At 35.9% G+C, this 27686-nt stretch overlaps 3 protein-coding genes across 4 annotated transcripts; 2 read left to right on the top strand and 1 right to left on the bottom strand.

The window, feature by feature from the left end:
• The first annotated feature begins 409 nt into the window (after window positions 1-409).
• On the top strand, window positions 410-2562 carry LOC111888130 (probable amino acid permease 7). The gene is made up of 6 exons (XM_023884260.3): window positions 410-625; window positions 714-1041; window positions 1140-1354; window positions 1460-1593; window positions 1686-1913; window positions 2032-2562. The coding sequence occupies exons 1-6, from the start codon at window positions 553-555 to the stop codon at window positions 2431-2433; spliced, it is 1380 nt and encodes a 459-aa protein (XP_023740028.1). The 5' UTR covers window positions 410-552; the 3' UTR covers window positions 2434-2562.
• Window positions 2563-15128: 12566 nt separating this feature from the next.
• LOC111888204 (probable amino acid permease 7) lies at window positions 15129-18053 on the top strand. 2 transcript variants are annotated; one of them, XM_042897916.2, is made up of 8 exons: window positions 15129-15526; window positions 15636-15698; window positions 15794-16027; window positions 16142-16235; window positions 16318-16532; window positions 16617-16750; window positions 17151-17378; window positions 17569-17754. In XM_042897916.2, the coding sequence occupies exons 1-8, from the start codon at window positions 15451-15453 to the stop codon at window positions 17602-17604; spliced, it is 1080 nt and encodes a 359-aa protein (XP_042753850.1). In that variant the 5' UTR covers window positions 15129-15450; the 3' UTR covers window positions 17605-17754. The 2 variants fall into 2 exon arrangements, with proteins under 2 accessions (XP_042753850.1, XP_023740113.1); XM_023884345.3 differs by having other exon boundaries at window positions 15130-15526; window positions 17574-18053.
• Window positions 17991-27442, bottom strand: LOC111888203 (proteasome activator subunit 4). Its single transcript, XM_023884344.3, has 34 exons — window positions 27018-27442; window positions 26280-26382; window positions 26102-26214; window positions 25831-25953; window positions 25651-25752; window positions 25408-25573; window positions 25192-25308; window positions 25025-25092; window positions 24805-24906; window positions 24493-24709; window positions 24177-24410; window positions 23959-24086; window positions 23769-23886; window positions 23461-23679; window positions 23232-23387; window positions 23070-23146; window positions 22767-22975; window positions 22472-22679; window positions 22295-22374; window positions 22097-22214; window positions 21842-22012; window positions 21546-21714; window positions 21411-21454; window positions 21284-21326; window positions 21042-21184; window positions 19941-20925; window positions 19586-19849; window positions 19405-19500; window positions 19128-19306; window positions 18967-19048; window positions 18742-18866; window positions 18562-18654; window positions 18307-18460; window positions 17991-18195 (listed from the first exon to the last, which is right to left on the bottom strand). The coding sequence occupies exons 1-34, from the start codon at window positions 27176-27178 to the stop codon at window positions 18154-18156; spliced, it is 5409 nt and encodes a 1802-aa protein (XP_023740112.1). The 5' UTR covers window positions 27179-27442; the 3' UTR covers window positions 17991-18153.
• Window positions 27443-27686: the final 244 nt, after the last annotated feature.

Here is a 27686-nt window from a genome sequence, read left to right as displayed (position 1 = left end):
CAACTACTACAAACGGACATGATTATGATATCAAAAGATTTTAGCCGTGTATTTATTTTTTAATGTTGATAAAATTTTGTTCAATGAATAATTTTGAAACTCAAAATCAAAAAAATATATACAAATAAAGAAAAAGTTGGGCATATATATCTAAACCGCTATCCTTTGTACTTTTATATTTTATTGGAGTCGCATGAGTCAACAAGACCTGATAGTGCACCAAATGGACCATTTTTAGGCGAGCATATCCCATCATACGCTTCCAGATTTTGCAATTTAGAATCCTTGGTTCAGTGCCTATATAGCTTTGCCATGTGCTTCATTCTGTCTCTTTTATCTCACTAGAAAACATCTAACAATAATTATTAGTTTCTGCACGAAATTCCAAACATGTTTTAAGAAAATTGTCGCTAATGACAACGAAAAGGGACCAAGAATCTTGACACATTTGCTAGACAACAGCAAAGAGCCAACGACTTACGACTCCTTATTCAAACAAAACAAAACCTTATAATTACTTCAGATCCGTTGAACAGAATCTGACTCTCCAATATGGCGGTAGAACTTGAACTCCAACCTCTGGATTCCACCAACGACAAAGACGACGACAACACAATAAGAACTGGTAAAAAACAGAGTAAAAAACACATTTTTTGTGAGTTTTTTGGATTATTGAAAAGGGTGTCTGAAACTATGAATCTAATCGAAACCAGGCACGTTATGGAGCACGATTGCACATATCATAACAGCGGTGATTGGCTCCGGTGTATTGTCGCTGGCTTGGAGCACGGCGCAGCTTGGTTGGATCGGAGGTCCGGTTGCGTTGTTCTGCTTTGCGTTTGTGACGTACGTCTCTGCCACTCTTATGTCAGATTGCTACCGGTCACCTGATCCGATCACCGGAGCTAGAAACCGGTCTTTTACAGATGCTGTCAGAGTTATCCTCGGTGAAAAACAAGCATGGATATGCGGTTTGCTTCAGTATGTGAGCTTTTATGGAACTGGGATTGCTTATGTGGTGACAACAGCGACGTGTATGAGGTAAAAAGTAAAAACTCTCCTAATTACGTTTCATGTTCGTTCATGACAATTCGTGTGATTAATTAACGTCGTCGGCGACTTTTCTTTCTTCCTACAAGGGCGATTCGTAAATCGGGTTGCTATCATACACAAGGACACGATGCTGATTGCGACTACAGAGGCAACATTTACATGTTGTTGTTCGGAGTGGTGGAGGTTGTAATGTCACAGATACCGGATTTCCATAGCATGGTGTGGGTGTCTGTTGTTGCAGCGGCGATGTCGTTTTGCTACGCTTCTATTGGTTTCGGGCTTGGTTGTGCTCAAGTTATTGGTATGATATGATTAGATTAAGACATTAAGTGATTAATTAACAACAAACGCCTTCATAATTCATATTTCAATCACAGTTTTGATTTATTTCATGACATGAAAACAGAAAATGGTAAGATCGCCGGGAGCATCACCGGAGCTCCGGCTGCTAGTGTAGCTCACAAATTATGGATAACTTTTCAAGCACTTGGGGACATAGCATTCGCGTATCCATATGCTATTATCCTTTTAGAAATTCAGGTTAGAATTTTCGCTATGAGAGATGATAATTAATCATAAGATATATATATACATGTTACATGGTGTTTGATGAAATAAGTTGAAACTTGAAGGATACTGTGAAGTCACCACCAGCGGAGAACCAGGTTGCAAAAAGGGCATCGGCGATTGCGATTCTGTTGACGACTTTTTTCTACCTTGGATGTGGATGCTTTGGATATGCAGCCTTTGGGAACGATACACCTGGAAATCTTTTGACAGGATTTGGATTTTACGAGCCTTATTGGCTTGTCGACTTTGCAAATGCATGCATTATAATACATCTGATCGGAGGATATCAAGTAAATCTTCATTTTCTTAGTGACCTTAAAAGTCAAATTGTTTCTTTTTGTAAAGTTAAATAAGAGTACTCGTTGACTAACACAAGTAAACAACTTTTTGTTTTTATTGAAACAAAAGCTATTCAGCCAGCCAGTATTTGCGTTTTCCGAGAGATGGTTCACCGGAAAGTTCCCCAACAGTGGATTTCTGACGAAATTTTATGAACTGAAGCTGCCATTATTGCCGGCTTTTCGATTAAATCTGTTCAGGCTATGTTTCAGAACAGCCTACGTGGCATCAACCACCGGAATTGCGTTGGTGTTTCCATACTTCAATGAGATTTTGGGTGTGTTAGGAGCATTGAACCTGTGGCCATTGGCCATATATTTTCCGGTGGAGATGTATATAGTGCAACGAAGGGTGGAATCTTGGAGCAGAAAGTGGGTGGTTCTTGAAATATTCAGTGGCGTTTTGATGGTGGTGTCGGTGGTGGCTCTGGTTGGATCCGTAGCTGGACTCATTGAAGCAAAATCGAAGTAGCTGAAATCGAGTAACCTCATTATAGTAAATCAATTTCATAGGTTTAGATGCATATTTATAAATGAAAAGAAAATTGTTAGATGCATATTTATGTGCTTTTTCCAATGAAAATTATATATTTTGGGCCTATTTGTGGAGATATTTAACATTCTATAATTTCTTATATTTGTTAGGGATATTTACAAAAATCTCTATCAAAAAAAAATCTACAAAAATGGTCCTTCTAACTTATAAAATAGTCCACGTTTTAATAGAAAGTTACAGAATAGGTTCTATGCAGAATTATTACAGGAATGGTCCCTATATTTAAAATATATATATAAATGGTCCTTCTATAATGAAAATTTTAATAAATGGTTATGTTACATAAAATTATATATATATATATATATATATATATATATATATATATATATATATATATATATATATATATATATATATATATATATATATATGGTCCCTATCTATTAGCAAATTTACATAAACTGTCATTGTGTTTCAAAAAATTATAGAAGTGTACCCTGCTTTTCATAAAATTACATAAATAATTCATGCCAAAAGAAAAATTACAGAAATTATCCTTGTGTTATACAAAACTAAATAAATGATAATTGTCTAATAACAAAATACTGAATGTTCATGTGGAAGAGAACGTTATAAAATTATATGAAAAATATAAGATTAATAAATCAACGAAAGGCGTGAGCAAACCCACTAGTTAACTAATATATTCCATCGGCACTACATTTCAAGTTCGATAGAAGTGAGATTCATGATTGACTCAGAAGACATAATCATATCTGATTTAAGCAATTGAACATATGTTATCGTTTTAGAATACATATAAAAAGGTATTTGTAGATTAAAAGTATGAAATGTGACAAAAACGAATGTTTTAAGTCCAAGTATTGCTCAAGAGGGAGTATTTATGTAACTTTTTTATATACGGACCATTTGTATAATTTTCTCTTACATACAAGGACCAATTCTATAAATCTTACATGAAGACCATTACAAAGGCATTTCTTTAATTTTTGTCTTAGACGGGGATCATTTTTAGATTTTTACACCGACTATTTCTAAAGTATTTTCTCAAAACAAGGTCCATCATTGCTAATTTTAAACGAAAAATCTAGTGAGAGACCATTTTGTCTTAAGGATTGTTTTCGTAATTTTTTTATATAAGGATTACTTTTGAAATTCTTCACAAAAGAGGGACCATTTATGTCATTTTAAAAAATTTAATATTCTTTGACATGACCTTATGAACAATGAGTTATGTAGAATATCTTTGTCATGAGAATTATTTCCACACATATATATATATATATATATATATATATATATATATATATATATATATATATATATGTGTGTGTGTGTGTGTGTGTGTGCGCGTATGCACGTGCGCGCTATTTCAAAAACTTTTTCTCAAAACACGAACCACTTCAGTCATTTTATAAAAGTTATTGTTCATTGACATAATGTTTAGAAATGGGTTAACCGATAAAGATACATTTACTTGATGCTCTGCCTAAGAGAGAGACCCAAGTTCTAGTAGCCTCGCTATGTAACATTTATAAAATGTCATAAAAATTTAAACTTTTACAAACCAATCAAAAATCATAATTCTCTACATAATAGTTTTCAAAACATGTTTATCATTAGAGTTTTTCCGAAAATCACAAAACATAACATGAGGAGGTGCACGATCACGACTTTGCCTTTCCGCGATCCTCTGAGGTACCTGAAACACAATCCAAATCTGTAAGCCCAACGCTTGGTGATGTAATATCTCGATTCCCAAGGATGAGAATTTTATTAAAAAGGCAAATTTTTCCCTTGGAACTCGTCAAGTTGATGGCCTCAACTCAACGTGTTGAAAGTCTTTGTGTCGCGGATCTTCTTTGGACCAACTCGACGGGTTGGTGAGGAAAACTCGACGAGTTGATGGCTGATTAAGAAACCATAATTTTTAGGGTGTTGCACCCTATTTAAAGGCCTTAAACCCTTTAGGTGGTCTCCTTACTCGTCTCCCCTGTCCAGAAAACTCTAACTCGTGCAATCTCTTCCATATTTGTGTGTGAGAGAGCTTGAAGAGTGTTTTCTTGGTGTTCTTTTGAAGAAGCTTGAAGGTTGAAGTGGTTTATGTGGAAAGGATGCTATAGATCCAGAATCTTCTCTCTTGTTGCAGACATTTGGATGTATAAATCGACACCTTGCTTATCTATAGCTTAGATCTCATTCCTTGAAAGTTTATTGTCATATTGGCTCATTTTTGGTTCTGTTCTTGGTTTGAGCATGTCATGAAGTCATAACTTCAGATCTGGATGTCTTGTGGCCTTATTGGGCTTAAAGTTTCAATATTTATCTAGATCTAGGCTTTCTTCATGTACTAAGTCCCTTAATAAGCCTTCTTTGAGTGTTTTAGCCTCTTTGTGTCATGCATAGACGTAAAGTTAGCAACTTTACGTGGTTTTTCAGCACTTGGGTTCCAAATCTACATTCTAAAGCGTTACACTTAATGAAAAAGGATTGAATATGTTAAGATGGGAAAACTCGACGAGTTGTCTAGTCAACTCAACAAGTTGGTTGGGGTTTTCTAGATTCTCAAATTACCGAAGGAACTCGATAAGTTCGTAGGTGCACTCGATGAGTTGGGTCTAAAGGGTTTTGAGAATTCTAACACTCTTATGGTGTACATGCAACCCTAGATACCTTGGATCTATGTGTTCTCTATTATACATGCAAACTTTTAATTTTCCAAGGTATCATCCTAACTAGCATATTATGGAGTATATACAATACAAAAATCTAGTTGAATGACATATATTTTCTTGTAGCTTGAAACCTGAAGCCTTTAAGAGCCTAGCACCCCAAGTGTGATGCCTCAAATGCTTCACACAACACCACCAACAATAGAGGAACTTGAGAAGAGATTACTTGCACTCACAAAATCGGCTAGCCCTCTTGTCTTTCACTTAAGTGTCGATTTTGGTAGCTATAAGGCTTCTGTGACAACCCGAAATTTCCATTCTGTACAAACCATATCAAGCCAATAGAAGTAGAACAGTTTCAGTGAAAATTCAGACTTCGAGTATAAGTTTGGCAGTTTTTAGGATTTACCCTTAAGGAGATGTTAGGAGAGTGGATGCACTAGGGTTTTGTGCAACACTGTTATTCCAATACTCTAGGATATTAGAGTTCATTCTGAGAATAGAAATATTTTCTGCCAAAAATCCCAGGACTATATAAAGAAAACTGAACCAAATAGTTCATTAGTTACATTTCCAATTAGAGAAAAGCCAAAATTCTCTCTCACGGATCTTCGGGTTTTTATCCCAAATTGTGAGTAACTCTTTCTAGTAGTGTTAGAAATCTTTAAAGGTGTTCATAACATAGATTACATAGCTAAATCATTCGATTTAGGAGTTTACTCCCCAAGGTGTTCTTGGGCGGTAAACTCCCGAAACCAAGCCTAGATTGTCCCCCGTGATATACTACTGTCTTGGACTTGTATAGGGGTGTATTAGGGACATGAAATCAAGCAAGAACCACCCACGTTTAGGAGTTCACAGCCCAAGAGTATCTTAGGCCGTAAACTCCAAAAAACATGCTCAAAATGGTGCTTTTAAGGCACCTAAGGCCTTAGACTTTTACCTAGACTTGTTCCCATTAAATCAAGGGCCTTAAACACACAGAAATCACCTTACAAAGTGAGTTTACGGCCATGACATGGTTCATGGGCCATAAACTCATTAAAGGGGCACCAAAGTGTGTCAAGAGTCTTCATATGTTTGGAATAAAAGCCTAGAACTTATACCACTTGTGCATGAGGCTTGAAAACACCATAAACACCCTCCCAAGGGAGTTTACGGCCGTAAACTCCAAGGGAATATGGTCCCAAGGTCGTGAACTCCTAAATAGAGTTAAAAAGAGGCCCAAACACTTGTTTAAGACTAGAAGCCCTTCACCACTTGAGTTGTATTAATTCTAAGCTTCAATTAGAGACCTAGTTGAGAGTTTACAGCCAGGAGTTTACTCCCCTGGGCCGTAAACTCCAAAGCATATGGTCATTTGACCATAAACTCCCATTAAGGGCATTGCACTCCTTTGTTACAACCCATTAGTCTCCTAGCACTTGACCAAAAGTGTTTTCCTCGCGTTAAAATGTTTATACTTGTATAATTAGTGTTTTAATCACTAATTATTTATATACATATGTCTTCATATGTAATTAGGATCATTGTGTGTGTCTAAAGTCTTCACTTGACACCAAGCACTTGCCTGATCCTTCCTTTCGATAACAGTCCGTTCAATTCCAGTCACTTACTGCAGGTGAGTTCATACCCCTTAATCAATGTTTTAAACTGTTTTTAAATGTTTTATGGGGGGGGGGATACAAGTAGAATTATGCTAATTATTATATCAATCACATGTGATTAATAAGCAGCATTCAAATGATTGGCTACTCATTAGCCGTTTTACCAAACAGTTTCCTTCAAATGTTTTTCATAAACACTTTATGTGTTTAAAAACTCCTTATTACACTATACATTTTATTATGTATATTACATTTCAAACTTATTTACAATTGTGTTTCAAACAAATGTTCTTTATACTAAACTGTTTTATCAAACCCATGCCTTCGAAACCATTTTATAGATCGACATCAAGTCAATCTTTTCTTAGAAAATATTTATGTTCAAAGGTTTTAAAAATCTTATTTTCTTCTTTTATATTATAAATTTCATGCCTCTATATGTATAGTTATATAAGAAATGTTTAAAAGACTTAGGAAGGCTATCCACCCTATTTCCTTTTCGCGCTTGAGATGTGGTCTGGTGGGATATCGGGTACTCGTCCAAAGGTCGTTTAAATATTAGTTATATATCATGTGTACATATATAGTCATAAAAGGTCCTTCCAGTTCATCCCATGCCCTTGGGTAGCAAGGGTATACATCCATGTCCATACGTACCAGTTAGATTACTAGTAAACTACCATATGGGTAGTTTAGGAAGATACTAGGACTATTACTAGAACACAATATCATACTATGAGTCGGTTCATTCATGAGTCAATACTTACTACTATGAGAACATATACAACTATACTAGGGAAGAACATATACAACTATACTAGAGAAGAACATATACAACTATACTAGGAAGAACATATACAACGATACTAGAACGAGTACATTACTATACTTGCTAGGTAGAGAGCACGTACATTACAGCTAGAACAGTTCATTACATTACATATATATGAATACGTTAATTATTGTGATATGTATCGGAGCATGCCTTAAATGTCATGGCCCGAGTTGTAACCAGAGTCTCTTGAAGGGAGAGCATGAGTTTGCGTATAGATCTATACTGGATTGACTATCCTACACCTTGTTGCTAGCTACAGCCGGACCTGCAGGTCTGCTGGTGCCAAACGTCATTCCGTTTTTACGACCATTCGTATGTCGTTGTTACCAGTCAATAGTATGGTGCAATTAATCACATTATGCCTTAATATAAATCCAGTTTAAGGTAGTTAGTACAGCAGTAGTTCCTATAATACAACACTACAGTACTACATTTATTTTCCCTTGCATATATTTAGTGATCTTTTCACTTAAACATTTAATATAAAAACTATATTTTGATAATGATAGTTACACTTGGGAAAATTACACACGTTTACAAGAAACGAACATATAGAACAGTTAGGTCTTGGTAGAAGACTACATTGAGAACATTTAGGTATTGGTAGAAGACACCCTTATATAATAGTAGGAATCATAGGGAATTCTAGAGTTTTTCAAACGCTTACAGTTGTTTTACAAACATTTTTATACTTATAGTTCATTTACATTTTCCATACTTACAGTTCATTTACATTTTCCATACTTACAGTTCATAAACTTACAAATTCTTACATACAAATTAAGACACTAAAATACTTATGATCTCACCAGCTTCAAAGCTGATACTCTCTTTCAAAATTACTTGTATCCTCGGGTCATCTTAGACAGGTACCGATGCAAGGATTAGGGAAGATGAAGCTCGTTGAAGACTCATCTTTCATTTTGATTTATGCTTTAGTGTTTATCAAAATTTGACAGAACACACTTGTATAATAATTATATTATTAATGCAATGGATGATGTTGTTGCTTGTTTACTACTTTTCATTGTTGTGATACTGTACATGACGTCCTCCGCCGCAGAACGTTTCCGTCGTTCTTGGTTTTAGGGTGTGACAGCTTCTTATATAGTGTGACATAACTAGGGTTACACCATGCAAACCCTAATGTGCATGACTTTTCACATTCCTTATGCTCCATGGGTTTTAAACTCCATGGAGTATCCATGGGTCACCACATGGGTTTAGCCCAACATAAGGAACTATGGATCATAAGCCCACTTTATAAGAATGAATGTGTAACTTCCCAAAATTCAAGACTAAAAATTTCTTTTAATAAAACATTACTTTAAGCAAATTCATCATTTCAAAACATAAACAGAGTATTAGTTTCCAAAATACATGTTCGTTATCAGAGTAAACATTCCCAGGCTGTTTAAACTATGGTGTGTGCCATGCGATCACCCCGAGCTCTTCCCTCCGCTACCGGAAGTACCTGAAACCAAAACTGAAAACCGTAAGCACGAAGCTTAGTGAGTTCCCCACCCTAACACATACCATGCTTAACCACATACTGCACATACTGGGCCACGCCCGTTATCCTGGGCCTCGCCCCCTACCTCGGGCCTCGCCCGCTACAACGGCCCCGCCACTCCAGGCCCCGCCTGGCTTCGAGCCCCGCTCGGATACAGATCTGTTTCACTTAGGCCTCACCTGTCACAGGGCCTCGCCCACTAACATATAATAGCACGTAAACATATCACATCACATCACATAATCTAAACACATACTAACGGATCTTGTCCTAAGGCCTCGCCTATCTCTGGGCCCCGCCCTTGTCCTGCTACTGAAGAGTCATGGAACCCCGTCCATACTCCTGCTGATAGTGAGGTACGGGCCCAGCCCACCCTCACTCCTTCCCTAACTTGGGCCTCGCCCCTAATCTGCTGCTACTGAGATGTGGAACACCATCCACATTCTGCTATTGGTGAGATACGGGACCTCGCCCACACTCACCTCCCTACCAGGCACATACAGGTATCACACAGACAACAAGTATAAACTATCACATAAACCATTCCTTGGGCACCCTCCCTCTATCATTGGACCTCATCCCGTATATCATACTAGCATACTGTGCCTAGGTCTAACCCCCGGGTCTTCTACTCATAACTACATGGGCCGGCATTGTGGCTGTAGACCCATTCATACAAAGGGAAACTCACCTGCACTGGCTGAATTAGCTGATGAACCCACTAGCTACTGCCCGGCAACTCTCTGAACTCCTGCTTCACTCGCTCCCCGAGCTGCCAATGTCAAAACAACACTGAGTCTAACTGACCCCCGAAAGACAACCAATTCAACTCTGGTCAAAGTCAAAGTCCTGGTCAAAGTCAACCTTCCAGGTCAACCCTACTCGTCGAGTCACCCTATTGACTCGCCGAGTTCATATGTCCAGAGTCCTTCTCTTTGCGACTCGACTCGCCGAGTCAGTCCATGACTCGCGGAGTCTACCGATTACCGAGTCCTGACCTAACCAACTCTCCGAGTCTCCATTCGACCTAACTCGTCGAGTCCAAGAACAGACTCGCCGAGTCCAGGACAACCTTCAACAGACTCGCCGAGTTGTTCATCCAACTCGCCGAGTTCCTGCCCAACATCATTTGACTCGACGAGCTGTTCCTCCCACTCGTCGAGTTTCTCCAAATCTTCATGCTACTCGCCGAGTCCACTCAAAGGACTCTCCAAGTCCATTCAGATCTCCAAACATGCAGAGGACTTTTGAGTCATGCAGGGACTCCAAACCATAGATCCATACTTCCAAAGCTCAATCCCCACGTAAAGTTGCAAACTTTACGTATAACTAAAGAGATCTAGGCTCAAAACATACTAGGGTTTGGTTTAAGGACAAAAGGGCTTTACCAACTACTCATCTCCTGATGCTTTATGACATATTGGACCATCCCAACACTAGATCTGAAGTGGCAACAACATATCTAAGCCCCTAACTCGAATTGGGTCTCAATCAACCATAAAACCCCCAAATCTCATAACAAAAATAGATCTAGATGCAAAGAAGGGAAAATGGCAGCTTAATACCTCCAAGATGAACACAAACTGAAGTAGATCTCAGATGTACACCTCTCCTTTGAAGCAACCTTCTTGATCTTCAAGTTCCTTTCCAAAATTTCCTTCCTCCAAAGCTATTTCTCTCAAATGATGGAAGCTCACATGAAATCTAGGGTTTACAGGTTCTCTAGGATGATATGGAGGCTGAGGGAGGGACATAACACCCTTTATATAGGATACAACTCCCGGAATTAGGGTTTTCCTCGTACAGACCAGACTCGCCGAGTCTCCTTGGCTGACTCGCCGAGTCGGTCACTTACTCCTTGACCCGGATCCTGCTCGGACTCGCCGAGTTCCTCCTTGGACCCGCCGAGTCACCCCTAAAAATTAGGGTTTTCTTTCCTTTCTTGGCCTTCAAAACTTGGGTGTTACAGAATGATTTACACAATCAATCCCCATATATGTAATTAGTCTCTTTTGATCACAAAATTAATTTCAAATTGATTCTTGATCAATACTAATTAAATAATATGATTTCATATTAATATATTAGAACTTATAATATATTAATAAATCATAAATATCCTCTTCTCAAAAATCCATCCTACAAATTATTTCGGTGTCATGCAACCCAAATGGACCATGCTACTCTCGGGTCAAGTACATACCAATTATAGTTATGCTCTCATGCTGCTGCTACCACACTAAACACAATCAAACCAACCCTAATCACTATAGGGTAATAATCCATAACTGAAGGTCCAAATCATAATCCCTATCACAAAGGGTAAAAGACCCTTTTACTCCTCCTACTCTAGGCCTAATAAGCCATGGCCTAAGGCCTAACTAACCTAAAGCCCAAAATGACCCAAATAGGCTTCAGGTGAGTATGTCGTGCGTACATAATGCCTATGCCCAACATATTGGATCTAATCTGAAAGCGGAAAAGGTCACGTCCCATTACGTCGTACGTTCCAGGAGGCTACACCCAATGTACTCATCAGGTGTCCAAAACTTAACTCTAAGTACTTAATGATTTAAGACCAATCATCTAAACAACAAATTTTGCTCTTGGGGGTGTCTTAAATGATAACGTCAACAACTTGATGCCTTTACATGGATCAATAGGGCAAAAATCTAAACCCTAAGGCTAAAGTATGCTTTATTGTCTAAGATCTCATGCATGGATGAATGGAGTGTCCAAGCTCCCAACTTTATGACTTTATAAGCTCACAATGATCAAAAATGATACTCAAAATGATTAAGAACAACCCTAGTCTCAAAAGTCCAAATCTTGGGACCAAAACACAACATAACATGGTCAAAATCTAGATCTAGAAAAAGAAGGATAAAGGTACAACCTTTATACCTCCACAAGCTTGCAAGGATGATGGAAGTTTTGGATCTAAGAGCTTGACCTTCTTCAAGCTTCATTGGTTGACTTCTTCTTCTTCTAAGAGCACTAAAAACCCACAAAAATACTTAAATGTCTCAAACTTTGCTAAAGGGGGCTAGGGTTTCGAATATCAACTTTGGGGTGAAAGGAGGTTGAGAATGAAGAGGCTACAAGGGGTCATAAGGTGTTTAAATAGGGTCAAAACCCAAAACTATGGTTTGAGGTTTTCACGAGTATATCTGACGTACCTCCACGTACACCCAGCGTACTAGCCAGAGTCCGGGTCCAAAAAATAAAAGAGTTACACATGGTGTAGCTCCCACGTATACCATGTGTAGGGACTAAAATGCAAACTTTTTGGATTGTTAAGCTTAAAATGACAAGTAGCTGAAATTGAATGTTATAATTCTCCCCTACTTGAATCGGACTTCATTCTCGTAGTGCACCTCCACAAACAACTGTGGATAATGCTCTCTCATCTCCTCATAAGGCTCACATGTCCACTCCGAGCCTTTATGGTGTTGCCACCGCACCCTCACTAAGCTTACTTCCTTGCGTCATAGGGTCTTTGTCTTCTTATCGAGGATCGTGATCGGTCACTTAATGTAATTCAAGCGCTTATCCACCTAAATATCCTCCAAAGGAACCACTACGAAATCATCAACCAAACACTTCCGCAACTAAGAGACGTGAAAAGTGTTGTGAATCTGACTGAGCTCCTCAGGTATCCAAACGATAAGTAACCCTGCCCACCCAAGCAATAACCTTGAAAGGACCGATATATCTGAGGCCCAACTTACCCCGCTTCATGAACCGGATGACACATTTCCATGGTGACACCTTCAAGAGTACCATATCCCTAACCTAAAATCCTAAATCTGACTGGAGTCTATCAGCGTAACTCTTATGTCGACTCTACACGGTCTACAATCTCCCATGTACCTGTTGGATCACCTCGGTAATCTGGAGCATCACCTCCATGCTACCCATAACTAGTTTATTGACCTCACCACAACAAATCGGGGTCCGAAATTTTCTCCCATAAAGCATATCAAAAGGAGTTCTATCAATACTAGTGTGGTAGTTGTTGTTGTAAGAAAGTTCAACCGATGGAAGATATGTATCCCAGCTACCGCCAAAATCCAATACACTTGTCCGAAGCATATCCTCCAAGGTTTGGATAGTCCGCTCACTCTGATCATCAGTCTGCAGATGAAAAGTTATGTTGAAGTGCAACCGAGTATCCAACTCCTCATGGAACCTCTTCCAAAACCTAGAAGTGAACCGAACATTCTGATCTAAAACCACCGAGACGGGAACCCCATGCCATGCTACAACCTCCTGGATATAGACATATGCTAACTTCTCTGCATAAATGCTCTCCTGAATAAGGATGAAATGCGTAATCTTGGTCAATCGAATCCACCCCTCGCATGGTCTGTGCTAGCTTTGTGATAAAAATCCATCATGATCTCTTCTTATTTCCAAACGGGAATAGAGCAGAGAGACATGGATGCATCACCAATAATGGAGGATATGTTTCGGTGAAATAGAGCGGAGAGACAGAGAAGCAATGTCGGTGATGGAGGGTGGCTATTAGAGCTAGGAGGTGATTTAAGTGTGATGTGAGGTGTTTGAGGGTATGAAAAAACATCATGAAAGAAAAGGTTAGAGCGAGGGTTAAATTTTTTTTAGTAAAATTAGTTTAAAAAATATATAAAATAAATAAACAGTTAAAAAATCATTTTATATGGGTAAATTCTCAACTAGCCAAGAAAATAAAACCATAAATACGAAACATGTTTTGATAGTTGTCCGCACCATATCCATCATAAAGACCAATAATTTTGTCTAAAAAAAATAGTTCTTTGTTTTTTTTCCCACATCATCTAATAAAACCAATGTCAATTGAAATATATAAAATGATAAATCTAATAAAACCAATGTCAATTGAAACATATAAAATGATAAACTTAATATCAACTTTAAACGTGTAAAATGACAAAATCAATAATAAAAATAAATGCATGAACAAAATTTAATATAGTGGTTTTTTATAAGATTGCGGTAATCACTTTTATTTTGCTAATTTTGACATTTTGATAGTCACAAGAAAACTGCAAAAAAGGAAAAAGAAAATTAGAATTTCAATGATAACGTAGAGGTTTCTTGTTAAAAAAAAATCAACAAATTAATTGATAAGGTAAAATGGTAAATGACATATAATATGATTCTTTTATATTTCAATCTTTTTTTTTAAATTAAAACAAAACCAGGAAAATAATATATGAGGTTGGTTCCGTTGAGACTAAAAATAAAATAGAGATCTCGAGATTCAACATCGGCCATATATTTCACATCTGTCGCTCTAACCCTTCGGCGTACCGGCACGGAAAGTCTGGTGTAATCATAAACAGTGTCACCCTTTCCTTTCTCCTCCGTCACCATCCCCACCACCGTAACCGCCACCGCCACCACCACTACCATCACCTCTGACACCAGTCGAACCCACCATTATCACCTCCATTACTTATATCACTGTCACCTCTGTCACCACCACCTCTTCTGTGACTAACTGTAATAATCATTTATGATTACTCAATCTATGAACATACACATATGTATAATCATTTATGATTATGCATATACGTATAAACATATATAATCTTGTATGATTCTACCTCTCTGTCATATAATCATTTATGATTAGGCATACGTCGTTGCTGCTGGTACGCAGGAGTATTAGAGCGGCACATGCGAAATCTGTGGTTGAGGTTTAATCTCAAAATCTCTATTTTTTTTTTTTAATCTCAAGTGAACCGTCCCCAATAATATATAATTCATTAATATTTTGGTATTTGTCCTTTTTAAATTGAAACAAACATTCACTTGTCTACTCCTATATTTCTTATCTTTTGTACCAATGTAAATAGAACCTTAACATTTGGCAGAAAAGAACAGTCAACTTTCGATACCTGTGGGCCACAAATGTATATTTTATATTAAACCAAAATCAAATCATGTATCTGTCCCATTACTTCTCAACTTTTGTAATACGCAAACATATCTTAATAACATACCCCTCTATTTTTAATAACCCAAATATTAAGATAATAATGGAGCTACCGAAAGTTAAGTTCTTCAAAAGATTCCTTTTAAATTATAATCAATCAGCCAAGATTTTGCTCCCAAAACAAGAACTGAATCTGCAGCATCTGATCACTAAGATTTCATTTCTATACGCTACTTGTTCGTCTACAAATTTGTTTGTCACTGGAAAAAGATAGTTTGACCATTATGCAGGGTCTTTATTTGTCAAAATCTGGATGATCAATACACCCACCTAACAAAACAACTAAATCGCTCCAAGATTCATCAAAGGTCTAACAATTTTTGGGTGAACAAGCAAACATGATCGAAGGAGAAGATAATTATGAAGAGGAGGAAGAAACTCCCATGTTGGGGTTATCTTCTTTAAAGCTCACTGGTTTGCTCCGTTTGATCTTCAATTTCTTCTCCTCTTTTTGTGTGTTCTGACTTCTGTTTCTGTTTTGCTCCATGTTGATTTTGATTTCGATATATCATATACGTAACAGTTGAACAAGAGCTCATCAATGGAGTTTCTGCCACCAATGATCACAACAACACAATAAGAACAGGTTAATCCAAAGTCAAACACCCTTTTGTGTTTTTCCAAATCCATTTTCAATCAAACAAATCATAACTCTGGATAGATTAATTTCCTTGGATTCAGGAACACTATGGAGTACAGTTGCTCACATCATCACTGCAGTGATCGGATCCGGTGTACTTTCTCTTGCATGGAGCATGTCACAACTAGGTTGGATAGCTGGGCCTATCGCATTGTTGTTCTTTGCATTGGTCACGTATGTGTCTGCATCTCTTTTATCAGATTGCTACAGATCACCCGACCCCATTAATGGAACTAGAAACCAAACTTATACAGAAGCAGTTAGAGTCATCTTGGGTACTACAAGTCTACACTACACGTTCAAAGTTTATAATATAATTAATAATCTAATCTTTCATGTACGTATTTGTACGTAGTTTCTACATTTAAGTATTATTATTCGGTCAACAGGTGAAAAACAGGCGTTGCTATGTGGTTGGCTTCAGTTTCTTAACTTCTTCGGGACTGGTGTTGCTTATGTGGTTACAACCTCAACTTGTATGATGTAATTAATTAACTATGCCTCTTTCTCAAATGTTTTCAAAGAAATGTTTATTGTTCATGTATACAACACTTTATCCATACAGAGCAATTCAGAAATCAAATTGTTACCATAAAGAAGGGCAGGAGGCTACATGCGAATATTCGGGCAATCTTTATATGTTTTTGTTTGGAGTTATACAGATTGTGATGTCACAAATACCTGATTTTCATAGCATGGTGTGGGTGTCCATTGTTGCTGCTATCATGTCGTTTTGTTACTCATCCATCGGTTTAGGACTTGGTGTCGCTAAAGTAATTGGTACGTATATTATATTAATAGAATAATTGTTGAATGAAGCTTGAGTTGTTAAAAACAGTTTCTAATAATTATGCCCGAAATCAGAAAATGGTAGAATAGATGGAAGCATCAATGGTGTCCCAGCTGGCAATGTACCTCTAAAGCTATTGTTAGCTTTTCAAGCGCTTGGCGATATTGCGTTTGCTTATCCGTATTCCATAATTTTTCTTGAAATACAGGTTGGTAATCTGTTAAGAGAAATTAAATATCCTCTTACATTTTCTTCTTACCTATCATCATATTCATATTAAATTGTGACAAGTTGATTGAAATATTATTAATTTTCATTAAATGTGACATATGTCAACATTTGACATGGGTAAGAGTATGAGTCAGAAAAAAATATAAAATGATATTTAATTTCTTATCTGTTAATTGGCTAAATAAAGCTTCAATTCTTGGGAATTTTAGTTTCACCATAGGATTTGAATCATTGTCTATCTATCCAATGATATCTTTGGAAGGTGTGATTGTTTGAATCAGCACAAGCTGAGTGTTACTGAAAGAATAACTTTTTTGTTAAAAAGATCTGCTAAATGTTTGTCGATAAGTAATGTTTTTTTTTGTGTGTGTTTTAAGGATACCATTAAGTCGCCACCACAGGAGAATAAGACTATGAAAAAGGCATCGGTTATTGCGATTATAGTGACTACATTCTTTTACTTTGGATGTGGATGCTTTGGATATGCAGCATTTGGAAACAGTACACCAGGAAACCTGTTAACTGGATTCGGGTTTTACGAGCCTTACTGGCTTATTGACTTTGCTAATGCTTGCATCATTCTACATCTAATCGGAGGTTACCAAGTAAATACTCTCACTACTCAATATTCATTCTACCATTTTGACTTTTCAAGTCACGTCAACGACTTCCCAATTCCCATATCAAAATTAACATACGAATCTATTTATAAATATCTTGATTCGAGTATTATTGCTTCTTTTGACCTCAACAGTTAATATTAACGCCTGTTTCTTTCTTTCTTTTTTTGGTAAGGAAAGCTATACAGTCAGCCGGTGTTTGCATACGTAGAAAGATGGATAACTGAGAAGTTTCCAGAATCTGTATTTCTAACGAAAATCCACCACTTGAAGCTTCCATTTTTGCCAGATTTACAACTGAATCTATTCAGACTATCATTCAGAACAGCATACGTTGTGTCAACAACTGGAATCTCAATGGTGTTCCCATACTTCAATGAAATACTGGGTCTCTTAGGGGCTTTGAATCTATGGCCATTAGCAATATATTTTCCAGTGGAAATGTACAAAAAGCAAAGAAAGGTGGAAGCTTGGAGCACAAAATGGATTGTTCTACAAATTTTTAGCATTGTTTTAATGGTGGTGTCAGCAGTAGCTTTAATTGGATCAATTGGAGGAGTCATAGAAGCAAAAACTAGCTAACATGTATCCAAAATGTAATCAAACACTGCTTATTTTATATCACAATATCACATATAACCATAAATACAGTTCCTATCAGACTACTTATCAAATTTACTAGCTTTGTAGTTCTAGTTGTAGTTGTAGTTCTTCTATTTGTTCCTCACTTTAAAGTGGGGATAGAATCATAGAATATAAATCAAGCAAAATATGATGATGAAGATGATGTGTCTGCCAAAACCTGCAAGTTTTTTTCACCATGATTGTTATAATAAAGTCTACTGATTTCAATTGATTTTCTTGGAAAAGATTCAAAGAAGATGATGATTATTATAATTATGATATTATTTACCTCAAGCTGTTCTTCAGTGAATGAATCTTTCTGAACACTCCAAGTGTCTGCATGTGTTCTACGAAACTCTGCAACTGCTTTTGTAACAGTGGATTTAACTGGTGATGATTCCCCAACAAATCGAGCCAATAATGTTGCATGTTCAGGCAACCAACTAAAAAAACAAAAAAAAAATCAAGAAATGAAAATTAGAGATACCCTTTTTGGATATAATAAAGTAGAAGAAATATATAAGACCTTTTAGAGTTTAATTACCTTGGCATATCATAAGGAACTGATAACACACATGCAACAAGAGCAAGAACACAACCATGTACAGAAGCAATTGAAGGACCAGAACTTGAGCTTCTGAAGAAATAAAGTAAAAAACAGCTTGATGAATCTTGTTTTGAAGGAATAAAAGATTGAAATTTTGTAAAATCGATAAAAAAAGACCTTTGTTTTCTTCTTTTCTGAAGCTTTGTAGCCTCATTGTAAGCTCTTTCACGGAAATTCTTTGATAGTTCTCCATCTTCACCCTTCATTAAGCCAGCTAAAACTGCTGCAGCATGTTCCCTTACCTGTATATATATATATATATATATTAAATTAATAATAAATATCTTTATTTTATTCAAACACAAAACAAAAAAACTAAACTAATTAAATAACAAAACTTGCCTCCACTTGGTTATCTGTAAGTAGCTTCTCAACTGTTTTCCAGATTTTCTGTTTCTCATCATTGGAGAGGATGAAAGTGTGCCTGTGAATGTGAGAATAACTTAATATCAAATAAAATTATGAAAAAAAATTATTAAAAGAGCTTATGGATGCATACATACCTGTACATAAAGCTTCTTAGAAAAGTCAAAGTTGCAGATCTAGTCCTCCAGTTGGGATCTTCTGCTGAAGATAAAAGAATGGAAACTGCCTTTCTGAGATGAGCATCTGGAAATATTCTCCATTTTAGCAACTCAAAAGCTGCCTTTGCTAGTATTGACAAATCTTTATTTGAAGTTTCCTTCAAAAAAACAACAATAATAGCATGTAAAAACAATGTGGAAAAGAAAAAGAAAATCTCAAATTCCACATAGGCATAAATTTATAAATATCACATACCTGTAAAGAGATCACAGGGTAAAGAAATCCCACAAGCACATCTAGTAGGAATGCAGATCTTCCAGACTTCATTAATGAGATAACAAAATGGAACAACTACACAAAAAAAAAAAGAACAAATATTAATTTTTTTATATAATCTACAACAGTGAAACAAACACAATTAAAAAATAATAATTACCGTTTCCATCCATTGAACATCATCAGGTGAGTTGCTATCTGAGAGGGTGTTTGTTTCTGATAATTTCTCCAAATTGTCAGAAGGATTTGCATTCTGAATTGACACCACAAGTTCAGTTGCACGTTTTTGTAAAACCTGATCCCAACTATCTCCGTGTTTTCCATTTCCCATATTACCCTTCTCATAATAGTCTACATTAAAGGATGCATGTAGTCTGATATTTGAACACAACACAGAAAGGGCAATAGCAATTGCTTCTCTCACCTGTTTTGAAATACAGAAAAAACCAATATGTTAAACTTGAACAAATTAAACGCCAATTATGTACTCAAGGGTAAAATAGTAAAAAACCCACATGGGCAGTGGGATGGCTCATTCTATCCAGTAACTCCTGGAGCAACTTATGATGGAGTTCAACTTCTGATAATGGCATTCTTGGAGGTGATACTTCTATCAAAGCAGCAGAAAGGAAAGAGTATCTTTTGGCAACAACGGTAGTGGTTACTGTTTGAGGTAAAGGCTGAATCAAACAATCCAAGATTCTTTGTCTTAAAAGAGGAACTCTTGTTCCATATTTACCCTTCCCAGTAACTGCATATCTTATACAAGCAGCCCATTCTGGAATAGATTCTACTGAAGGTGCAAGAAGAATGCTCTGTAATTGGACATTCATCCAGCTGTCCCATGCTTCTACAAGACCGATGACATCAGCATGAAGCAATCCTGCAAAAGCTTCAGCAGCAACACACTGTTTGGACCTCTCTTTTGCATTTACAAATTCCTCTAATGCACTTTTCAGTGAGTGTAAAACAGGGACACCACATTCTTGAACTAATCGTTTGAATATTCGAGCAAAACTTGAGTAAAAAGTATCACTTCCAAAAAAGGAAATCCAAGAGGGTGTTCGAGGCCATGAAGATGAAAAGTCAAAGTAGAAACGGGTGATGGATTTGTCAGCTAAACTCTGGAATGATGAATTCCCATGTCCACTTCTTGAAGATGAGTTTTCGGTGTCACTGATGATGTGGACATTTGAAAGACTATCGAATGTTTCAGTAAAGAATCCTTCCTCTTGAAAGATATTACTCAAAGTCCCTTCAAGTGAAGACTTTGTGTTTTCTTGTAAATCCGATTGTTCTTCATGTGATAACTTGTAAGGTGACTCTTTTAGTAACATATTCAAAGCAGAAATGGCTAGGATTCTTGTTTGTGGAAGTTGACTTTTTAAATTCTTTAGGAAATGACCAGCTGCTTCACTGAGAATCTTTGATGATAAACTCGGTTCATTTCTAGATGACATAGCCAATAACAAGAGAACCCTATTTGCCATCAAGTTATACCTATATGAAACAATTAAAAAAAAATAAAATAAAATAAAAAAAATTTAATACATGTTTTGCTGAGTTGAAATAATCATATATTCATGTGTGTAAACTGTATAAGCCAGAATGTTTACCTCCAATGTAAATTAGTTGACTCAAAACTCATAGAACTTATCTCAGAAACCAAAGCTGCAAAATCTGTTCCAGAATTGTTCTCTGATTTCCAGAAAACGTTTCTAGAGATCCCCGAAAAATAGATGTTGTATTTGACAAATAGCTGTTGATAGTTGCAAATTGCAAAGATTAGGTATTCAGTTAGCAAGAAAACACACAGAAAAGTAAGCTATTGAAAGTTGAAACATCTGTGAACATTTACCTCATTGATAGCTTTCTGGGATTTCAAGGATTCATGATGAGAACTGCAAGCATAAACATAATGTCACACTAGATTCAATACGTATAATTCGAATGATATAGTAATAATATATACACAAGACACTTGCCTCAAAAGAATTCCAAGAAGGAAAGATGAGAAAGATTTTGGCTCCTGTGTATAAATAGGAAAAGAGAATAACTCATGACTCGTGTAAGAAAAGAAAATGGAAGATAATATGACACTATAATTAACAACAGAATACCAATGTGAGATGCTTGAGAACAGTTTGAGTTCCAAGAACAGCACAAGAACCTAAAACCATGTATTCTGGTGTGTTTGCATTTCTAAGATTTTCAGTGAGTGTATGCACACACTTTGCAATGAGAGAAGGCCACCTTTTGATCATTTTCACTAGAGATCTTCCAGCAAGTCTGAATATTAATATAAAAAATAAAAAAATAAAAAAATAAAAAAAGCTTATCAAAAGGGGTACCAATGAAAACAAAACACTATATTAAAAGCTTAACACAAGAAAGTAAAGAAAAGTAGAAAACTCACGTGCGAACAGTGTCATAGCTATGAACAGAAAGATTAAGAAGATCATCCAACAAAAGATTCACACTCTCTGAAGGAGAAATGTTTTTTATAGTACGAAACAAATGGTACGATGATTGTGATGTTCTCCATGTATTGTGCATGTATGCTTTGTCAATGAGGGCCCACCTTGGTCTGAAGCAACAAATCAAAACTAGGAATTAGGAAAAGAAAACATTTTGTCATTCAGAAGAATCAAGAATATATATATGTATATACCTTTTCTTCCCTTTAGAACGTGAAGGCATAATGAAATTAACAGGAGGTTCTATTATGGCAACAGATTCCAATTTCCATGCTTGCCTATGATTAGTCCACTCTTCATATTCAGAACTTCCTGTATTAAGTTAGTTAAGAAAACAGGTCTAAAAGGTAATATTGAAAGTCATATTGTTGAAGGGTACATTAGTAAATTACCATAGTTCCCTAAAGCCTCGATGATACGGATGAGGAGTAGCAATAGAATGCTGTCATCTGATTTTTTCTCAAGTAAGTATCTGCAAGAGATGTGGATATTTTACTTTTTGAATTTTGAGAGATTAGAAGATAGAAAAAAGTGAGATGAAAAAAAGGAGACAAGATTTATTTATTTACTTTGAGGCTACATGAACAATATTAGCAGCTTTTTCACGCAATTTAATGCTACCAACACTTGAACCCGTTGCTCCAGCAATCAAGAAAGGTGGATTTTCAACTTTCCCATTTTTAAATGAAGGTATAAAATCAGGCAAACATGACAAAACACCTTGTAATGAGGAATCAATGCGCAAAAGTGTCACTTTCAGATGATCTTTTTCATTTCCTGTAGATCATAATTGATATATAATAAGACAAACGTGACAAATTATCATATTATTTTATTCAGATAAACATTTTTACACAGGTATACCAGGATCAGAATGGATTTTATCTTGACATATTTTGAGAAGCTCATCTAAAGCTGATTCCAAATGCAGATTTAAAAGCTCATTGGCAAATTGAATTTCTTCCTCACTAGGGATATGCCATTTGGGGCCTGTAAATCCTTCAGTGTTTGAAAAATCTTTGTTACTTATCCATTCCTCAAGAGGGGTCAAAGATGAATTGGCTGAAACAGACCTGTGAAAAGCAAAAATTCACATTTTAATGAGCTTAAACAAGTTACAAAAGAATCATTTGTTCATCATAAGAAAAAATGGCAAAAGAAACATACTTGTATTGATCAACAGGATAATAGAGAACAAAACTTCCAAGAAGGGATCGAAGGACTTGATCACCAGCTATGTTAACCTTTCAAATTATAAAGTAGCAACAAATTAAGATATATTTGAGAACAAGAATCAAAGAAACTATTAAATCAAAGATGTAAAGAAACCTTCCAAGATGGGGATTCAAAAGCAGAATGTATTGTCTCTTTGAATTGATCCTTGTAATGAAGAAGTGAAGGACCTCCATAACTTATTGCAATTGACAAAACCTTCAGCTGATAATCAATGGATGTTTCTAGAGCTGGAGAAAGTGTGGCTCTTTCCTATGAAGATTTATCAAAGAGATTAATCAGCAACACAAGTTGCATATGAAAAATAGAATTGTAAAATAAAAACCTTATTCAAAGATTGGCTAGTGAAATTCCCACTTCCTCCAAAACCCGTGAGAGGAATTCCTTTTAAAGATGATATAACAGAAGATAGAAGAGGTTCAACAAGATGACTAATAGCAAGCTCTGGATTTGAATGAATACATGCACAACAAAGAAGCCCAACTTCAGCAATAGCTCCAGGTAGAATATTCGTCTTCAAAAACTTGGAAACTTTTTTAATGGCCTGAAGGGTATATATGGAAATCTTATGATTATGAAATTTGAACAAGCTACCTCAAAATAATTGATTAATTTGGAGAGAAAAAGTTGAACCTGATTGTACAAAGATCTTGAAAGTCTTCCAAACAATATTTCCAACATGCAAAAATACTGAGGTCCATCCTCAACAAGGAATGTTCCAGATGTTGCAGGTGAATGGGCATCTTCATTTCTGCACCAAATTACAGGGATTAAACATGTAAAAGTTCCAAACTAGAGGGACTAAAAATGTAAAAGTACTTACAAAACACTACTAGGTTCCAAGTGTTGCAACAAAGAAAAAAGGCGACATAAGAACTCATCAAGCCACTCTGAAAAACGTTCTGCAGGCATGAATGACAAATTATCTGTATCATCATCCAAAGTTGCCATCTGAAATTGGCACATAACTCGGTTAATTAATACATGAAAGTACGAAACTTTTCTTCAAAAAAGACACAATTAAGAAAATTTTATGATTACATTGGAAAATATGGAGCCAATGAGTTGCATTGTTGCTAGGGTTTTGGGTGGATCATTGGCATCCATTCCAAGTAAAGCATTGGTAAGTGATATCATCAGAAGATCTTTGAACATGTCAGCATCATTAACATCATCTGTTTCCATTGATGATGAAGATAAAGACATCAAAAACAGTGATCTCCCTGAAAAAGCTACAGATGTGACAGCTGTCTTCAACTGATGTGTAGCTGTCATCTAACCATTGATGAAGAAGAAGAATATTAAGTCATAAGAATGTCCAAATTAACTCCAAAAATTAAAAAATGTTATCACAAACCGTTTCTAGAGCCATGTGGAAACGAGAGACCAAAAATGGCAAAACCAATGAAGGCTCTACATAGGATAAAATAGAAGTTGCAGCAGCAACTGTTTCAGAAAGGTGTTCATTTTTACTATATTGCCCTCGATCTATTAACTTCAAAACAGTAGTGACAAAAGATTCCCTTTCTGGTTGTCCTAAACAGAATTCAATCTGTTCACTGCTATCTGGATTCCTGAATTTATAACAAATCATATTATTATACAAGTTAAAAAAGAAAAGTTAGTCAAAAGTGTATGAAAAAACAAAAGAATGAGATGATGTTCTTACTCTTTCTCTCTTTGTAAACGTTTTTGAAACGTATACACCAAATGAAACAAAAATCTTTCAAGTGAGTATGTCCAACGACCACCATTAGAAGGATGATAATATCTGCAACAAGTATCCAATCATGTATTTTATAAATATAAATACACATCACAAATCATAAGTCATAAACCACACATATATCATTTAAAGATTGCAATAAACAAAAATCTAGAAAACAAACTGTTCTAAGAGGTTGACCAATTTCTCAAAGTGTTGTTGAGCCAAGCTACCAGGCCTTAATAAATAAACCTACAACGTATTAGAAACATACATATGTTAGGGACCAAAATAAGAATTAGCAAAAAGAAATCTATCAACTATGACTAATCATATATATATGGATATTACAATCGATTTTGCAATGGCTTTTGATGGAGTGTGTGATCTATTGGAGAACAAAAATCTTGTATTTCTTGGGACATCAATAGAGAAAGGATATGATCCACCTCCACTTGCCACAGGCACCTATAGAAATGAAATGACCACTTTTCAATATCATGTTGTCAAATTGAAATCTTTAATGATTAATGATTTTGATTCCACTTAGAAGAAACTAGAAAGTACCTCAAACATGTTCAAGAATCGACTAAAGATCTCTGGTAAAAGATCCTCCCAATCCTTGGATTTGTAGTTCTTAATAACACGAGCAATGATAGCTGCCCATTGGCTGTTCCAAAATTGACAATTTGGTATAGAATCCCATTGAAGAATACATGCATTGATCCACTCTCTGTAATCACAAATAAAGGTTATCAATTTGCTTCAATAATTGTATAAAGAAAACAAACATCTATAAATTATAATTACCTTGAATAGAAATCCTTGTTATCGATATTTGTAGGAAGGAAAAGTCTCACAAATCCAGACCCTTCAAAAGCCGAGTTATGCCATGGATTTTCAAGTAGAGATCTGCAAATTGACAACATTATAACTTTATAAGTTATATTATCAAAAAACTATCTTGAATTATCATTATTAGTAACTTACTTAAACTCAGACCATATCTCTTGAGCAGAATTTGGAGGGAAAAACCTTCTACATGAACGAACAAGAGAAGTAACTGTCTCAAAATGTCTTTGTCTTATCCTCCATCCCTCTGGTCCTGTGTTTCTGTAGCATATATATATATATATATATATATATATATATATGTCATAAAAAAGTTAATAAAAGAGTATCAATGACACTCAATGAAAAGAGTAAAAGACAAGTGGCTTTGATATGCATTATAGTCATCATATCATCAATAGAAGTATACCTTGTGAAGTGTGTTTGAATCATTGTATCATAGAAAGGGCGCCAGTCAACTTTCAAAGTCAACTTTTTGCGGAATTTATTCAGCAAGCTCACAAGAACATTACCCCATCTCACCTAAGTGATTTCAGTTTCAGTATCAATGTATAATTTGGGAGATGTTTTGTAAGACAAACAAATACCTGAGCATAGAGTTTGTCTTGTGATGAATGAAACACTTGAAGCCCAAATTCCACAAGAGTAGAAACATCTTCCAATGATACTTCACTTTTTGCCTTTACAAACCTGCATGATTAATTGAGTGGTAAATATAAACAATAAGCTACAGAGATATAAGATACAAAGAATGAAATTAAGCATGTAACCTTAATCATCTGTCAAAAGTTAAGCATAAAGAACATATCAAGACTTATGCATATGTACTTTTATAGAATGCCTGTATATAGTTTGTTTGTTTCAGAAAATTCAATATAATAAAGACTAAAATAGCACAATTCGTTCAGGGTTTTGACCAAAAAACAGATGAAGCCTCAAGATGTCAATGTTTGGGGATGTTAGTCCCCAATTACATCATAGTTCTGAAAGAACCCAATTCTTTAACTTCGTGGATGGGATTAATTAGCATTATTTCATCACATTTGGTTCTTGCCTATTTTACAGAAACTAAAATGTAAAGAAAAGATTAATAATACTCAAAATTGAACTGTTGGCGCTACTAATAGTTGACCTGTCCGAGTAAAGACTCGAGATTTCATTAAAACATTCATCAATGATCAAGAAACAAGTAAAAGATCGAAAATTTATAGTAAAATTAAGTATAAACTAACATAGAAAGAAGCGATCGTTGTTACTTGCACAAGAATGCACATAAAAGAGTGAATATAATAGCGAATTGATACTGTAAAACAATTGGAACTTACAGGTCAATGACTGATATCCATTTGAGAGTGGAGTAGACAGATTCTGGATCACCCTTAGTGTACGATTCTTTCACGGATGATACAACACCAGCGAAGGATTCTTTCTCTTTCTTGGTGGCGTCGGCGACCGGAGGCGGGAGCCAGGCGTTATAGCGGTGCATTTCTACCTCTGGGTATCAGGGTATGTATAATTTGTATGTGTTTCTCGATGGTATATGTGTATATATAGAGGGGTTGGTCTTTTTCTTTCTGAGCAAGACAGAGATTGGAAATTTAGAGCAAACGGGGGGTAATTGGTATGAGTGGGTAAGGAAGGGAACGGGTGACCGGCAACCCAAGTCGGCGGTGGAAGGAGCTTCGGGTGAAGTTGATTTGCAACAACAATCTTATTAAGGTTTTGGTTTTGGTTTTGGTTTAGCAAGAAACCGTCGACTTTGGGGTCTACGTTCTCTAAATCCCTATTGGAAAAGAAATTTTATCTTAACATGCTTTTTATTAAAAAGATTAGAGTACAAAAGCACAACACTAACACAATACCAATTATCTTATATCATAATTTAGGGAAAGTAAGTAATATAACCACTTTATAATGCTATTTAAAAATAATAATAATAAAAAATAAAATTTTTATTTATGTAAAATGACCATTTTGTCCGAAATGATCCATTT

Source organism: Lactuca sativa, chromosome 9 (genome assembly GCF_002870075.4).
Source record: "Lactuca sativa cultivar Salinas chromosome 9, Lsat_Salinas_v11, whole genome shotgun sequence".
NCBI classification, from domain to species: domain Eukaryota; kingdom Viridiplantae; phylum Streptophyta; class Magnoliopsida; order Asterales; family Asteraceae; genus Lactuca; species Lactuca sativa.
This window is presented reverse-complemented; position numbering and strand designations above follow the sequence as displayed.

Coding starts and splice junctions, on each gene's coding strand:
- LOC111888130 (XM_023884260.3), top strand. CDS start 553: ATGGCGGTAGAACTTGAACTCCAACCTCTGGATTCCACCAACGACAAA. Junction 1,042..1,139: donor ACAACAGCGACGTGTATGAG/GTAAAAAGTAAA, acceptor TCTTCCTACAAG/GGCGATTCGTAAATCGGGTT. Junction 1,914..2,031: donor ATCTGATCGGAGGATATCAA/GTAAATCTTCAT, acceptor TTGAAACAAAAG/CTATTCAGCCAGCCAGTATT.
- LOC111888204 (XM_023884345.3), top strand. CDS start 15,451: ATGATCGAAGGAGAAGATAATTATGAAGAGGAGGAAGAAACTCCCATG. Junction 16,533..16,616: donor TGGTGTCGCTAAAGTAATTG/GTACGTATATTA, acceptor GCCCGAAATCAG/AAAATGGTAGAATAGATGGA. Junction 17,379..17,573: donor ATCTAATCGGAGGTTACCAA/GTAAATACTCTC, acceptor TGGTAAGGAAAG/CTATACAGTCAGCCGGTGTT.
- LOC111888203 (XM_023884344.3), bottom strand. CDS start 27,178: ATGCACCGCTATAACGCCTGGCTCCCGCCTCCGGTCGCCGACGCCACC. Junction 26,215..26,279: donor AAGACAAACTCTATGCTCAG/GTATTTGTTTGT, acceptor GAAATCACTTAG/GTGAGATGGGGTAATGTTCT. Junction 22,013..22,096: donor CGTTCTAAAGGGAAGAAAAG/GTATATACATAT, acceptor TTGTTGCTTCAG/ACCAAGGTGGGCCCTCATTG.